This window comes from Vavraia culicis (assembly GCF_000192795.1).
Source record: "Vavraia culicis subsp. floridensis unplaced genomic scaffold supercont1.15, whole genome shotgun sequence".
Lineage (NCBI taxonomy): Eukaryota > Fungi > Microsporidia > Pleistophoridae > Vavraia > Vavraia culicis.
Genome location: NW_007360618.1, coordinates 69608 through 85442, shown reverse-complemented (window position 1 = coordinate 85442; position 15835 = coordinate 69608). Strand labels below are relative to the sequence as shown.

The 15835-nt window shown below is 39.5% G+C and overlaps 7 protein-coding genes and 1 non-coding gene across 8 annotated transcripts; 4 read left to right on the top strand and 4 right to left on the bottom strand.

The window, feature by feature from the left end:
* Nucleotides 1-374: 374 nt before the first annotated feature.
* VCUG_01092 (uncharacterized protein) lies at nucleotides 375-836 on the top strand (the record flags this gene model as incomplete). The annotated part of the gene is made up of 1 exon (XM_008075920.1): nucleotides 375-836. The coding sequence occupies one exon, from the start codon at nucleotides 375-377 to the stop codon at nucleotides 747-749; it is 375 nt and encodes a 124-aa protein (XP_008074111.1). The 3' UTR covers nucleotides 750-836.
* An 830-nt stretch (nucleotides 837-1666) lies between these two features.
* Nucleotides 1667-2966, top strand: VCUG_01091 (uncharacterized protein; the record flags this gene model as incomplete). Its single annotated transcript, XM_008075919.1, has 1 exon — nucleotides 1667-2966. One exon carries the CDS (start codon nucleotides 1667-1669, stop codon nucleotides 2915-2917), a length of 1251 nt encoding a protein of 416 aa, XP_008074110.1. The 3' UTR covers nucleotides 2918-2966.
* An 885-nt stretch (nucleotides 2967-3851) lies between these two features.
* On the bottom strand, nucleotides 3852-4848 carry VCUG_01090 (serine/threonine-protein phosphatase PP1-alpha catalytic subunit; the record flags this gene model as incomplete). The annotated part of the gene is made up of 1 exon (XM_008075918.1): nucleotides 3852-4848. A coding segment is annotated over one exon (973 nt), but the record flags the coding sequence as incomplete, so codon positions are not given.
* A 1865-nt stretch (nucleotides 4849-6713) lies between these two features.
* VCUG_01089 (proline-tRNA ligase) lies at nucleotides 6714-8225 on the top strand (the record flags this gene model as incomplete). Its single annotated transcript, XM_008075917.1, has 1 exon — nucleotides 6714-8225. One exon carries the CDS (start codon nucleotides 6714-6716, stop codon nucleotides 8205-8207), a length of 1494 nt encoding a protein of 497 aa, XP_008074108.1. The 3' UTR covers nucleotides 8208-8225.
* Nucleotides 8226-8593: 368 nt separating this feature from the next.
* On the bottom strand, nucleotides 8594-8675 carry VCUG_02806. The gene has a single exon. It is a non-coding gene; the product is annotated as a tRNA-Leu (tRNA).
* Nucleotides 8676-9017: 342 nt separating this feature from the next.
* Nucleotides 9018-9896, bottom strand: VCUG_01088 (uncharacterized protein; the record flags this gene model as incomplete). The annotated part of the gene is made up of 1 exon (XM_008075916.1): nucleotides 9018-9896. The coding sequence occupies one exon, from the start codon at nucleotides 9894-9896 to the stop codon at nucleotides 9183-9185; it is 714 nt and encodes a 237-aa protein (XP_008074107.1). The 3' UTR covers nucleotides 9018-9182.
* A 1061-nt stretch (nucleotides 9897-10957) lies between these two features.
* VCUG_01087 (uncharacterized protein) lies at nucleotides 10958-11807 on the top strand (the record flags this gene model as incomplete). The annotated part of the gene is made up of 1 exon (XM_008075915.1): nucleotides 10958-11807. The coding sequence occupies one exon, from the start codon at nucleotides 10958-10960 to the stop codon at nucleotides 11501-11503; it is 546 nt and encodes a 181-aa protein (XP_008074106.1). The 3' UTR covers nucleotides 11504-11807.
* On the bottom strand, nucleotides 11781-14617 carry VCUG_01086 (uncharacterized protein). The gene has a single exon (XM_008075914.1). It carries the CDS (start codon nucleotides 14604-14606, stop codon nucleotides 12258-12260), a length of 2349 nt encoding a protein of 782 aa, XP_008074105.1. The 5' UTR covers nucleotides 14607-14617; the 3' UTR covers nucleotides 11781-12257.
* Between the last annotated feature and the right edge of the window lie 1218 nt (nucleotides 14618-15835).

The following is a 15835-nucleotide window of genomic DNA, read 5'->3' as shown; positions in this document are numbered from 1 at the left end:
GGTTAAACAATTAAAAAAACATTGGTTACACGAAAAGAATATTTACGCTCTTATTCACTATTGAAGAGCTTTTTTAGACATTTACATCAGTTACCGAGCTGATTCAGGTTAGTATAAAAGTATGATGCGTCACAGGTACCTAGCAGTCAAACTATGATCAGCCAAAATGAAGAGTTTGCTGTTTTTATTTGAGCCGTTTGTATATTTGACAACATATGAACATTAACATGTTTATTGATTGATAAATGGTCGAATTATCACTGTTTGGTGTATAAAATAGCAGTGAATAGACGAAGTACCAGCACTCGGCTTATACTGACAGCTGCTCAGAAATTCTACCGCTGCTAAAAAATATTCTTTAATACCCCCCAGAAATGGATGAAAAATTAGAAAAAAACGAAAGACCAAAGGAGAATAAAACACCCGCGCAGCCACAGGATGAAAGTGTCGATATAAATATAAATGATTTCACACCCCTCATTCCAGATATAGTTTTAGACCATTTACTGGAGAGAAGCGGTATCGATTGTGCCGACAAAGAGACCAAGAAAGCAATCTCTTTACTGGCACAGAAATTCATAACAGATGTTGCAACCTCATCGTTTCAATTCCACAAAATTCACCAAAAAGCGGCACAAAAAGATAAGCGATTTCCCAAAGAGAAGAAGCTCACGTTACACATGAACGATTTAGAAAAGGCGTTAGAGGAGTATGGCATCGATGTTTCCAGACCGTCTTATTTCATGTAAAAGTAAAATTTATACATTCTGTCCATTAATATACCTATTTGTGGAAAAGTCTTTCCGGTTTAGCACTTTGTTCGCAGAAAGCATTCATGTACGCGCTGTATGCTGAACAGAATACTGTATTAAAACAAGGCTCGTGAGCTGCAAGGCGCATCATTCCTACTCTATAATACTTGTAATCATATTAACGTGTGCTACAATGGCTAGCCATCCTACAGCCAGGAAACATGCGTGCTAGTTAAATTTGCCATACGAAGTACATCACATATAAAAACATGTAAATATTATCATTCTAGTAACTTGCGATTTTTACTTTCGTGCTGTGGCCGCTTCACCGTATTTGTTTAGTTCTGGTTACCAGGTGTGAAGCAATGTAGCTAAATAACATAGATAAATACCAGCTTCACTTATTGTCTCAGTCACGTTTTACTACGCTGCATCGCACACGAATAATTTTTATTGCACTAAACCACGCCAGTTCTTAGTTGTAAGTGCTAGTAGAGCAACCGGTAGATTTGAGCGTATTATATACATGCGAAAATTTTGCAATTTCAAAAATTAGTATCCTCGTTTCTCTTGTATTATATTTTAGAGGTGGTTATTTGAATTTACTGTTGACGTAATTATAAAGAACCTCGAATATACTTTAGTCGGACATTATCATCTTAGGAGTGCCCTAATGATACGAAAAATGAACAATTAACAAGCGTAACAGCCATAAATAGCAAGCTCTGTCTATAAAATATATGGAAAGAATGTGTACACGTTCTCATGTTCTATTTTGGATGTGCCGTGTGTTTGCCGCACCAATTGTGTTCCTGTCCGAAATGGGTAAAATTGAATAAATTAATCCGCAAATGAATTTTGCTCTAAATATTCAAATTAAAAGCTATTTAAATACGCTACAATAAGCTGAGTCCATGGAAAAAGCGAATAATCAAGCCAAAAAGCCGGATGACGTGGAGCTCAAAATGCTGTACTTTGTGAAAAGCAGCAGGAACGAAATGTTGAACAGGGACATAACAGTGGATGTACTGACATATCTTGTGGGATATAATCTGTTCAAAAAACCTAAAAGCAAAAAAGGAGGAAAGAATTCGCTTTTACTGAAAATTATCGTTATTGGTGCGATAGTCGCGTGTCTGGTGGCTTTTTCGTTGAGGTTCATAGCAAAGAAGAAAATGCAGGACGCGTACAAAACCATCAACGATCCAACCGTTTTTAGCGCAACCAATTACTTCGGGAAAGAGAGCATAATGGAAACGCTGGTCGGTCGAATAACACGTATTGTGAATTTGATAGACAAGAAAAACAAAAAGCTGCTGAATAGCAAGATAACCGCTGCAAAGAAAAACATTCTGTTCTACGGCGAGCCAGGAACAGGAAAAACACTGCTGGTTAAGAAGCTAGCCTTTCTTCTAGACCAAAATTTGAAATTACTGAAGCTAAAAAAGAGCAGAATAAACATCAATAAAATGAAAAAATCAGATTTATTGGCAAAACTAAAGAAAATGGATCCTTGTGTGAGGTTGATTGCTGTACAGCCTTCCTCTCTGAACGACAGGTACGTTGGTGGAACGGAAAAAAATATACAGAAATTGTGGGATTTTGCGATCAAAAACAAGAAACACGACGTCACGATTGTCTTCATGGATGAGATCGACTCGTTCTTTAGTAAAAGAAAAGAGGAAAACTCTGAACACAGCAGTAACGTAAAATCAGAGTTTCTGTGTATCCTGGACGGCATGCGCTCAAAGTTATCAGATCGACTTATCTTTATTGGTGCGACAAATTTACCAAAAACTCTCGATGAGGCCTTTCTTCGCAGGTTTCACACGAAAATACTGTTCAATAAGCCATCTCCTGATGAGATACAGCTCTTGATAGAAAGCTTTTTAACATATAATGAATGCAGGCTGAGTGATACTGAGATACACGAGCTTGTTAACGCATGTAACGGGCTGACACAAAGTCAAATAGCTAGAGTATTTTCCGATGCTGCCGATTATTCTGACGCTTTAACTTACAGCGCAGACTTTGACGATATTATGATCCTGCTAAATAATGTTAAGGGAGCCGGTAATAATGTGGAAGCGGAACTGGCAGAAGTGAATGTGGAGCTGAGAGGAACCGAAGATGACTTTGTTTTGTACAACAATCTTATATCGTAGTACCGGAAGCAGTGACCAGGTTAAACTATAAATAAATATTATTGCTCGATTTTACACATATGAGATTGCACAACTGAACAGACACTTCTTTTACAATCATATCGCTGAGGAAATGACCTGGTTAAGAGATGCCATCATAGCGTAAGGAGCACTCATGAGAGAATGCATGTATATTTGGAATGCGTGTAAACTGTATTACAACTGCCAAATTTGTCTGATAAGGTTGTCACTATCTTGTTGTGGTATTTTTTGCTTTAATTCTGTGCTCAGGCTGTAAAACATAGCAGAACTTGTAATAATGTCAGGTACCGTTCATATTCAAAAGTTCACTGCCATTAGAACCACAACCGATAAATTTTCTCTTCTTAGTTTTACATGTTTTCTAAAAGCATTTTGCGCTCAACAAACATAATTATGCTTGGAATACTTCCCTATTTCTACAAACACGTACAAATCGTAAATAAAATTGTACCACATCTGCTTAATTCCGTAAAACTCCTCACAATTAAACCACGTGTGATGAACAGTGTTGCGATACGGCTGTGTAATGAATATAGCAGAGTACCATGTGTTCAAGCGAAGTAAATTTTAGCGTTGCCGTGGACAACTTGTTTGTTTCATAGTCTGAATATATTTTAGCTGTTTTTGGTCCAAATTCTCCTTTTTCCGAATTCAAAGGAAGACGTGCATGTTTGATAACCGCTCAAAGCGAAAACACAGCAGCACTTTACCGCATAGCACTGCGCAATTAAATATCGATAAAATAGAAAGATTGTCTCGTTTTTCCATCATACTACGGATAAACGATATTGAACGCTTTCACGATAAAATACAGGGCACTACCGTGAATACTTCCAGAATCATTAGAGACAGCCCAGAGGAGGGTGAGCATAAGGATCCGCTACCCAAGAAGCACTCATTAAAGACATATAAACCATTTATTCATAAATATTATTGTCTAGGAGTCTGATGTTGTCGAATTTGAAACAGAATCCGCCATACCAATGAAACCATCAGATACAGGGCTGAGCTTGTCGGTCGGCTTTAGAATCTGGAACGAACACGTCAAGTCCTCGTCCACATTCATAATGGCGCCAGCATTATCAAATTCACCGCAGTAGTTCGGTGCCGAGAACACGGTAACTAATCGTCTATCCGCAAAGAACTCGTATCCCTCTTCGACCACCTGATGTGCTCTACAAATAAGATCAAGATCGTTGCTGTCCAAGAACTCCTTTACCACATCGGCACCAAACGTTACGGACACTCCCCTGTCATTCTCTCCCCAACCAGAGATCGATGGCTCCGGGTCGCCCCATAATATATCACAGAGTAAGCCATCGTCTGGAACATCGGTAGGTCGTTTTATTTTCCTGATCTGGTCCAGATTCTTCAGCTCGGGCGATATTCCCCCGTGCATACAAAGTATCCGCTCACCTACTATGGCCGAAATCGGCAAGCAGTTAAAGGAATCAGTAAAATTCTTCCATATTTTTATGCTGTGTCTACGTTTGCACTCGTCAAAAAAGCCATAAATCTTGTTGATGCTCGCACACTCATGGTTTCCTCTGAGCAGAAAAATGTTCTGCGGATATTTTATCTTGTACGCAAACAACAGACAAATCGTCTCCAGCGACTGTTTGCCCCGATCAACATAGTCGCCCAAGAATAGGTAATTGTTGTCGGGCGGAAAACCGCCAAAATCAAACAGTTTCAGTAGGTCTCTGTACTGCCCATGTATATCACCGCATATCTTTATCGGCGCTTTAATATGCAAGAGCATCGGCTGACTAAGATGTATTTCTTTTGTCTTCTCACACAAGAACAGTATCTCAGACTCACTCAGATGAACGTTCTTGCCCGGCCTACTATTCTTCACCGACAACAGTTTTGATATTATCTTGTCAACTGATACCTCTTTGTACTCCATACCCTTTTATTTTTTATTTTTTTTTGAGTTTTTATAACCGTGATAAATTTTATGGAGGTGAGACCTGCTGCGAACGCGATAAGCAATTTGTACGTTTTATGATCATGTAAACGTTTGCATTTTATGCACCTTCGTTAATTAACCACAAGAAATATGCTGCACGCTTTGACATATTAAAGAAATTTACTAGTTTGGTGGAATTATATTGCCATTTTCGAGCGGCATAGACCTAAGAAGGTAGTTGTGTGTCTCTACACACATAGTATTTGCTTTAAAGTGCTCATACCGGTATCAATCATATTCTTGTCACCACGAAAGTAACAAATTAATACATTTTTTTCTATATGGATACTTTCCATCCGTGATTTATTAATAATGATTGGTTTTGTTCATAAATACGTCAATCATATCGTTATACGACCCGTTTGGTATGTGCTCATAACAGTTTCCAATAATGTCACCCGTAATTAATTAACTTATACTATTCACTGGTAATTATTATTCGTTTGAAATCTGGAAGTGCGCACCAAGACCTTCTTTTCTATTGGTAGTTTGTTCTAGCACCTCCTTTATTGTGTGCATTTTCCACAATTCATTATTTTAAATGATAGCATCTCAAACACACTGATCAACTCTTCCTTGCTAGCAGTAGCCATACAGCGTCTCATTTTCATCCTAAACCTATAATATATTCGTTGGTAATTACGTACTAATATATTAATGTATTTTATAGCACGTATCAAGCTTACAACCTATGAATCGCAATTTTACTTTGACTAACCCTAAGACAGCAAATTAAACATAAGTTACGCCATCACACTCAGAATTGTAGACAGTACATCGTATTATCACTTGTAAATTTTAAGACTCTCTGACCAATCTTTTCGTGATATCTTGTATTAGCATTTTACTACCAACTGGTGACCTGTGGGAAAGGTAACGCTAATACACCATGATTAGCCTAGTTTTGGAACGCACAATCAATTCATTATTGTTTTTTTGGGTATTCTCTACGTGTCGCTATGGCAGTATGTAACTAAATTATCGTGATTAATAAAAAATATTCGAGTTTAATGCCTCAGATGTTGCAAAACAGGCAAATTGATGATTGAAGCGGAGAAAGACCTTGCCTTAAAACGGAGGAGGATATTAAAAACACTGAGTTTGGGACGTAATTGCTAGGCAACGAAAAGTAAAACAATATGTATTTTTTCAAGAATATGATTGTATCAAAAATAGCAAAGAAATGTAAGGCTCGTAAGTATTCTGAGAACTATCTACATAAAATCGCTGTAGATATAACCTTATATGCACATTCCTCGAGTAGAAAAGTGGGTTTGATAAATTTTACATGTGCTGTATTGTGAGGTATTAAATTTGATAATTATCACTGCATAGGAAACAGTTATCATCCGTGTTAATAAATCTCTTTTAAACATCATATCGTGGAAGCATTCAACAAAACAACAGGCATCGTAAAACTGCGCTTGTTCTGGTGCTAGACCTACGAATCATTTTTGTGGAAATTGCTAGCCCCTAGCATCAACAATGAATAGAATCTCGATATAAAACAGTTTCTAGTCCTGCAAATGAAGCATTTTACAAGAATTACGACACTTCACGGGTGCAAAAGAGGTTATGATGAATTTTACGGTTTGTTGAAAAGGACTCTTCATTTAGCGTTACTATGAGAATACGATACTCCTTTTGTTCTGTATTATGCGGTATAAAAGCCTTTGCACTGTATTGATGTGTTACGTTTTTATTATAAGTAAACTATACTCACTTCACAAATGTGTGTTGTTTGTTCTTGATTGATTAAATCATTTGATTGCATTTAAGCCGTCAGATCAAGTTACCCCTTACATGACCACAATCAGAGAAAAGAAAAAAGTACCAGAATTTGGTCTTACATACAAAAAAGCAGAGAACTTTAGTGAGTGGTATCAGCAGCTTGTGATAAAATCAGAACTTCTTGAATATTACGATATAAAAGGCTGCTTTATTATGCGGCCGTGGTCGTATTTCATCTGGAGTGTCGTGAAGGAGTCTTTTACCCGCGATATAACGAAAATGGGTGTGGACGAGTGCTACTTCCCGCTTTTGGTGACAAAAGATGCATTGGAAAAGGAGGCCAATCACATCGAGAACTTTGCGCCGGAATTGGCCTGGATCACGAAGTGCGGTGAAAACGATATTGAGCCGGTTGCTATACGACCAACTTCTGAGGCTGTGATGTATCCATACTTCAAAAAATGGCTTTTTTCTCATCGCGATCTTCCTTTGAAACTGAACCAGTGGTGTAATGTGCTCAGGTGGGAGGTGAAAAGCACCCTACCGTTCATAAGAGGAAGAGAATTCCTCTGGCAGGAGGGACACACGGCCTATTATGAGAAAGAAGGTGCAGAGCAGGAAGTCCTGCAAATTCTTGATCTCTACGAAAAGATATACACAGATCTTTTAGCCATTCCGGTGATAAAAGGAAAAAAAACAGAGAATGAAAAGTTTGGCGGTGCAGAGTACACCACGACGGTGGAAGCATTTATTCCGATAAACGGAAAGGCTGTACAAGCCGCTACATCGCATTTTCTTGGGCAGAACTTTTCAAAGATGTACGATGTCAAGATTGTTGACAAGTGTAACAACGAGGAGCATGTTTATCAGAACAGTTGGGGATTGACAACACGGTGTATCGGTATTGCGGTGATGATACATTCCGACGACATCGGTCTTGTGCTGCCGCCACGGGTAAGCAAAGTACAGGTCGTCATAGTTCCGTGCGGATCGATGAATAGCGATGTTGTCGGGTACATCGAACGGATTAAGAAGGAAATGGAGGAAAAGGGCATTCGTGTTCTTCTTGATGACAGGAAAAACGTTCTTGCAGGATTTAAGTTTAACCATTGGGAACTGAAGGGTGTACCACTGAGGATGGAAATCGGGATGAATGATTACCGAAGCAGCGAGGTTGTTATGGTAACACGGATGAACGGCAACAAAAGAAAAATATCTTCTGTGGATATCGGTGAGAGCGTGCTTAGCGAGCTTAACAAGATCCATGATCAGATGTATGAGAAGGCCAAAGCCGAACAGATGAAGAGAATAAGGAGGGCGAGCAGCTGGGAAGACTTTAAGTGTGAGCTGAGTTACAATAACATGATAATGATACCGTTTTGTGGACGTATAGAGTGCGAAGAAACCATCAAGAAGGAGACAACAGTTTTTACAGATGGAACTGTTGATCAGCAGGGTGCGAAGAGCCTGTGTGTTCCGTTTGAGAATAACGAGCGCACGGACATGCAATGTTTGAAATGTGGAGAGATGTGCGACAAGTACACCTTGTTTGGTCGAAGTTATTAAAAAGTATATTTTGGAGGAGTTTTTGATCCCAGGCCAATTCACGTTGAGCATTATGCTTGGTGGTATTTTTGTACCATGGCACGGTGAACAGAGCAATAAGAAGCACTTAGTTGTAACAGGGCTGACATTCTGAGAACGAGAATTTACCCGCACAACCGTACTGTCTTGCTTGTGCTATAGCAATTACCTGTGGTCTAAGTACATTGATTGCAAAATTTGATACATAGCTTGATTAAATTGAACGAACCAGTCACAATCATAATCTCTAATGCCAAGATTGATGCAATAGTGTGGATCAGTGCTTGTACTGCATGAATTTATGCACCCGCGCTACGTTGTCCTTCATAAAGCACCTAAAACTACAAAATTTTCGTGTGAAGCAAAATTGGCTGGGGCGGGATTCGAACCCGCGCCTCCGCAGAGACTAGCACCTTAAACTAGCGCCTTAGACCGCTCGGCCACCCAACCTCGGCACAACAAATGTTTGTGCTACTTATAGATGTATACTGCACACATGGGCTGCATTAAGATACACAGAATTACCACAGATAGTGGCGTGGTATACAGCCTTTTTCTTCTCATGGCGAGAAAAACACCGTAAAAGACGGTTTACGCCGTTGACATCTTCATAAAAAAGTTATGAGCTACCAATTTTACAGCATTATATTTATTGTTAGGGCAGACATAAACAGGAATGTGCACAAGGAGCATTGTACACGCCTTGTCTTCTCGTGTCATTATTGAACCAAAACCAGAGCAACAAAAGTGCAAATATTAATGAAGCGATATCTGTGCTGCTAATGAATCGTTGCATAGACTTAAAAACGTGGCACTACGAATATTAATCACAATTAACACAGAATAACAAAGTCAGCCATAAAATGCTTGATTGTTTGAAGAATCGCTGTTTTTAACGAATCACAGTACACATTCATCGAAACGGTGCTCACAGTTACTTAACAGACAGTCCGCTTCCTAGCGTCCAACACCAAAAAAGTTGAATATTTCCTCAGCCGTAAATCCTTTCTTTAGTAGAAAGCTCATCTTCTTGTCACGCTGTCCCTTAAAAAAGAAAGAATTTCCTTTGATCTCGAAGACATCATTTTTTGGCTCAACCTTCTCATCATGCACAAAGATGTTCCCATGAAGGCTGTGCTCCAGTGATTTTATCGCTGTCGATGAATGGAACACACATTCACAGAAAAATAACCCGTGCTTGAACAAGACATTCCTACCGCACCTGCCTGGATATAACCTTATGGCATTCACCCTTCGTATGTATTCATGCTCATTGTCCAGCACATACGTTTTATCCTGGTCCTCATGTCTGAGAAAGTGCCTCAGAAGAATAAAGAACAGCAGAAAATCCCTTTTCCTAAGACATAGCTCAAAATACCGCTTTAGATAGGCAAATCGTTCATTCCACATTTCGTCTACGAAAAGAACGGTCACCGCCTCATCACAAATATCGATTACAAATACCTGCGAACTGAGTGTGCAAATGTTTCCCTCTTTTATAAGTTGCAGTGAAAGTTCAGCCGATATTTCTGGTAGTATATCAAAGTCAAAGTATTGGCTCGATTCGAGAAGACATAGCAGATTTGTTCCTATGGACATCTTCGGCAGCGGCTCGTTCTGAAGGGGGTCAGAAATGTTAACACATGAAACCAATGAGCAATAACTGTCCATAAAAAATGATCAAAATTCAGCAATAAGTGAACTATGACACGCATATCTTTGTTGCTGTGGTAAAACCATTTTTGCAGGTTATTCTCTGCCATAGTCATAAAATTGCCCGTTCGTACAAAATATAACGTGTTATTGCCGTATAAGAAGATAAGTAAACGTATTTTCAGCGAAAATAGCACGAAATATGGTACCAAGTCTCATAAGAGCACTGTGTGCAGCTCGCGAGTATCGTTCGTGGTTAGGCTCTTTTCCGCTAACGTGTCGATTGCCACCACGAATATTTGTTGATGAACGATCAGCTGTAAAGAACAAAAACGGCCCAACAGCTGCACGCTAGCATACGATGTAGTGCGCTACCAATATTCAAGTTCATTCGTACAACGTACATTTATTCATTCTTCACATATCAGCACAAATATCCACGTTACCATTCCTTCGTGCCAACATTAAATAGAATATTCTTCTTGAAAATACCAATACACCATAATATTATGAAAGAATACCACCATGCACAGCCTTTGAACACTTTTCACCAACGTAAACTTACTGGGCAGTACTTCCTTTTACCCAACATGCAATAGAACAACCTCCTTTCTTGCTAATGAACTATCATTAGCCATCATTGTTCAGGAAGTATACGTTATTTGGTGTTGACATGACGAGGTACCGATCTTAACAGCAATAATCGCTTTTTAACTTGATTTGAAAACAAATTTATAGAAAGGTTGAAGCGTATGATTGAGTACCAAACGGTGCTCGTATTGTTACTAATTAAATTATTTTGTAAGAAAGGAGTATAAAAGCTGTAACGTAGCATCTTTTCTTACGGTCCATCATGTTTGAACTATCTGCTATATTTGTGTGCATCCGTAGATTATCTGTGTATTTGGTAAAGATCTTTTCTGTACAATTTTTGGTGATGAAATATGAAACGGTTCTTTCACCCTTTAATTTTATGTTTGAAAATAGTTTATTTACCGATAAAAGATCTAAAACTCATTTTTTATCCTTGTTAATATTTACATGCCGTAAATTAAATTTGTAATTTTACAGCCCCTAAAATGTTCCTCTTCTTGTTCCCGATTCTTGCTCTCGTCAACAACTCAAACATATTCAAATCTATCCAAACACTACACAAAAAGACGAAGTTTCGCACATTCTATGAAATGTTCGACGTAAAAGAAAACACGGACATCAAAGTAATACGCTCACAATTCTACAGGCTTGTGAAAGAAAGCAAACCATTCCCTGATCTCGATCTTCCAAAAAACTTGGCAGAAAAGATCATAACGGACGGGTACAACATCCTAAACAAGCACAAGAAAGAATACGATCTGATGCTAAAGGACAAGTTTACGGTACCGATCAATCCGGAGGCAAAGGCTTTCTTCTATGTAAATTTGGTGGTATTCATCCTGTTTATCGCGGTGTTGACGGATCTGCTGGTAAGTTTTATGAGATTTTTGATCAACAGAAGGAAGTATGAGGGAGTGAATAAGGCAGAGGAAAAGAAACTGAGACGGAGCGGCGATATTCAGGTGTTTGGCTGGGACAGGATGTACACGGTTAGATTATACAAACGGGTAAAGCGAATTTTTATCCGATAAGTGGTCAATAAAGTTATCCTGTTTCGTATGGTGAACTGGCTGATTGCTGTTTCTTAGCTTGAATGCGTTTGAATTGTTCTGGGATAAATTTTTGCATCTTGTGATCGCAGGTTTCTGTGGGAGCAGTGCATTAGCAACCGATGGATGTATGCCGTAGAAATTAACCCTGTTATGGTGGCTTGATGCTGTAATTACGGTGTTTATAAAATGTTTTGACCCAATCGGTGAGAATTATTGCGCTGCTCGAGTTATCAGCGGAAAAGCATTGCTCTTTTGCTGAAAAGAGCGTTTAATTAAATTACACCTATTTTAAGAAGAGAGTTGCTACAAAGGAGAAAACAGACCATTTTATAGATCTATTGTGTAGGTTGCCATCATGTCTGTTATCCGTGATAAACAAGGACATGCCTGAAACAGGTGTTCCTGATTGGTCTGTGCTGGACAGAGTGCAATTCATCCCTTTCAACATAACAAGTGTTCATTCAAAACCGTCAACCCTTTCCATCTGCAAGCCACGCAGCCTGAACAAGCCATTCCCAGCCGTATCAACATCAGCGTAGCACTGGTGCACATCAACATATTCTGCTGAGTGCTGAATTACCATTGGTATGGAGCAAATCCTTGCTCGCAAAAAACTATGGCGATGAACAGCTCATAGTGAATGCCGTACCACAAAGGCAAGGTAAAAAGTAATTTCTATAAAATTTACGATTTGTTATGTACCTATTCCACGCATATCACATTATTACTGCCATTACATAACTTTTCTGCATTTATCACTGCCACAGCTGCATTTCAGCTCCTCATCGCCTGCTTCTGAGCTAAAATTGTAGTACATCGTTATTTCCTGGTTGACCCGTATGTCCTTTAAAGCGTAGATTAGCAGCTTGAGCCGGTCATCGTGAATCGTAACGCGTGCTTCAGCATTAGGATCGCAGCAGTGATTGATAAACCGTGCTTTATTGCCATAAACAGTTGCATCTATGATCAGATCCTTATCAAGTCTGAATAAGTATATCGAATTTATATTGTTACGTTGGTACTCCTCTTCCAATTTATCTGCCATCATGTTGCCTATTTGTACACCCTGGTACTCGATGATCATTGAGTCCTTGGGTATGAGCTTGGAAGCGAACAAACCGTTGCCATGAATCCGACTGGTATTGATGAAGTAGTACGTATAATCGCATTCTAACAGCCCTGTTGCCGAAGCTATTTTGTCATTTACGGCATTCTTGATGAGACCTTGCCTCTTTATTTCGTTGTGATGAGCAGGTCCTTTTTCAATTTCTGTTTCTTCTGCTTTAATACGCTTCTGATCCCCTTGATGGCTTTGTTTGTATTCATCTAAGATCCTTGGATCTGGTTGTGATCCTGCAGCTACATTCTGCTCCTCATTATTTACAACTCTTCCTCTATTGTATGGCATACCACCATCAGAATCATAGCCTTGGTCTTTATCTGTCACTTCCTGTGCCACGCTGTCGGTTATATCGCACCTATCCGTTTGTCTGTCATCTTCCAGTGTAATCATACGATCCACAACTTCAAATAATGAATCTTTGGCCAGATTGCAACATTTTTCCATACCGCGATCGGTTGCACGTAGCTCTGCCGTATAATCTGAGGCAGAGTGTTTGCCCTCTTTTTGTTGTTTTGAACACGATTCCATTGCAAACTCATCGCGCACAATTTCATTTTTTTCTTCTATTACCATTTCATGTGCCGCTATGCCCAGTTTTTTGGCATTATCGTGGTTTTCTATCTTTGCTCCATTATTAGACACATAAACCGCTTCATTTTCCAAATTATGATTTTGTTTTCCATCATCGCCCGTTATAACGTGCCCGTAATATTTGTTCTCTTCATCCGGTACTGTGAATGCATGCACACCTGCAACATGTTGCTCATTGCCTCCTCCTTTCTTTTCATTGCACTGCTTTGCTCCATAACAATTTTTATTGAGCGAATGGTGCATCGTGCTGTCCGTGAACTCATCGCTACTTTTTTTGTGTTGCTCGTCAAATTTTTTCGCATGCTTGTCTGCTACTCCGCAATCATCAGCATGTACAGCCAATCCTTGATGATCACATTTGCTGCCAAACTGCCGGTTTGAACGATCCTGGCACAGCCTTGGTGAGCTAAATGTTTCTCCTTGACAGATATCATTCTCTAATGAATTAGCAGATACGTAGCACTTCCTATTTTGTGTAAACTGCTGGTTGTACGTGCCAGTCATGTGCTCGTTGTTGTAACACGCCGTTTGATATGCTTCATATCGTTCGTTGCTTTCTTTTAGGTATGTGACCGTGCCATTAATACTCTCTGGTGCGTAAGTCTCGTTATATTTGTGGTTATCTAAAGATGTTCCCCATGCACCTCTTTTCAAAGTACCTGTGTAATAATTCATGTGCTTTGCTCCTTTTTCTCCCCATGCTGAATATCTGCTGTACAATTCCCTTCCATTTACCCTACAGTCACTCTCATCTGTGCCACTTCTCTTCCTTCCATCCCCATCTCTGAAGTGTTGTTCCATATTGTGGAAGTATGTTTCGTTGTACGAGCGACACCCATCGTTGCTTCGTAGCATCTTCTCATCCCGTTCACTCCCATCCATGTTAGCATATGCACGCCCAGCACTCATATTACCATTCATCTTCTCCACATGCTCTCCATTAAATTGCCCATTATACCCCCTGTCGCCAGGTTTTGCATGCCCAGCACTCAAGTTATTCGGTAATTGCGATCTAAGCCCGTTACAAAAATTCAACCCCCAATTATCCCCGCCATCAAACCTGTTCAACAGCCCTTCATTCATTCTCTCGCCCAAATAAACGCTGCCGTGTTTCCCTGCTTCGTTCAAATACTCCAATTCTGTCTTTCTTTCTGTTTCATAGCCATAAAACATGCTACCATCACAGCATCTATGTTTTTTCCCATGTTTGTGTTCATTATTACACCTGCACCCGTTTATATAATCCCTCCGATGGTTCACATAGTAATTGCTAGTGTTTAAAACCAAAGGAATGTAATCCGTTTCTCTGTCGTTCTCTCCTTTTGCACCATCACCATTTTTTCGAGCAACATTTTTCTGATTGTTCATCGTTTAGTAAGTGTTACGCTCTGCTGCCCCTGCCAACAAAAATTTTATTTTATGGCACGCGTTACAATGAAAGTCTAAGCAATTAATTGGCTGTTGTTTGTTGCACCGCGTGTATTACGAATCTCGTATGTTGGTGAAGCGCTTATTTTATATCCCTTTTTAGTAATGTTATACTTTTTTGTAAACCGAGTCTGTTAATGGCCGTTTATACCACTGCAACTAAAATTACGCGCCAGTATGAGTGCTGCTGAGCTATTATTCCCCTTCATTCATCCCGTCTTTGAAATGTAAAAAGGAAAAGTACCTGTAAGGATGTATTGCTGCATGCATTCCTCCTATGCCAACAAATAACGCTGCAAACAAAGTTATTGCCCTATACAATCATGTAATACATTCCTTAAAAACGCTCTTCTCTCCGATCGTGAGACTGCGCACCAACATGCTGAAAGGCAATTCTTTTCCCAATTTATACCGTGTCGTTGACACAGGTCTGCCGCACTCTAACGATCTACGATATGATGAAGATATTTGCATCGTAAAGGCAGCAACACCATTACGCATGTCATATCCTGGCGGTATGGCAGGTTTAGTTAACAATGAATGCTACACTAACATAAGTTTATGATGGTGCACGAGAGGTAACAGTAAATGCGGTTTGCTTATCATCCCTGCGATCATCGTTACAAGTGCACTCTAGCACTGCTAATGAGTTGTTCTTGCAGCGAAAAAATGATTTGTTTATTGCTGATATGAAGAGCAGCATTTAAAACGGTTCTATTGATGTATGTCATTGCTGATATGAAGAGCAGCATTTAAAACGGTTCTATTGATGTATGTCATTGCTGATATGAAGAGCAGCATTTAAAACGGTTCTATTGGTGTATGAATCGGTACCATACCATTTCACCGTTATCTACGGAGCTTACCTCCTAATTACATACGAGAACCGTGCATCTCAGCATAGATAGCAGCAGCACGATGTTCTATGAACGGACAAAGCAAACGTTTTTAATTCACGTTATACATGCGATTGATAACGATTGGCATGGTATTGCAACCGTAGTGGAACGATTAGAGGAAGAACCGGCAACAGGCTAGAGCGTTGTTGAAATGGTTATCTTTTCATTTACACAGCTCTTCAAACTAAATTTACCCTATAACACCCCTAATAAGCAAATTAGGGTCACCGTTAACCCGGCATAACCACCATTTGTTCATGATCAGCACCG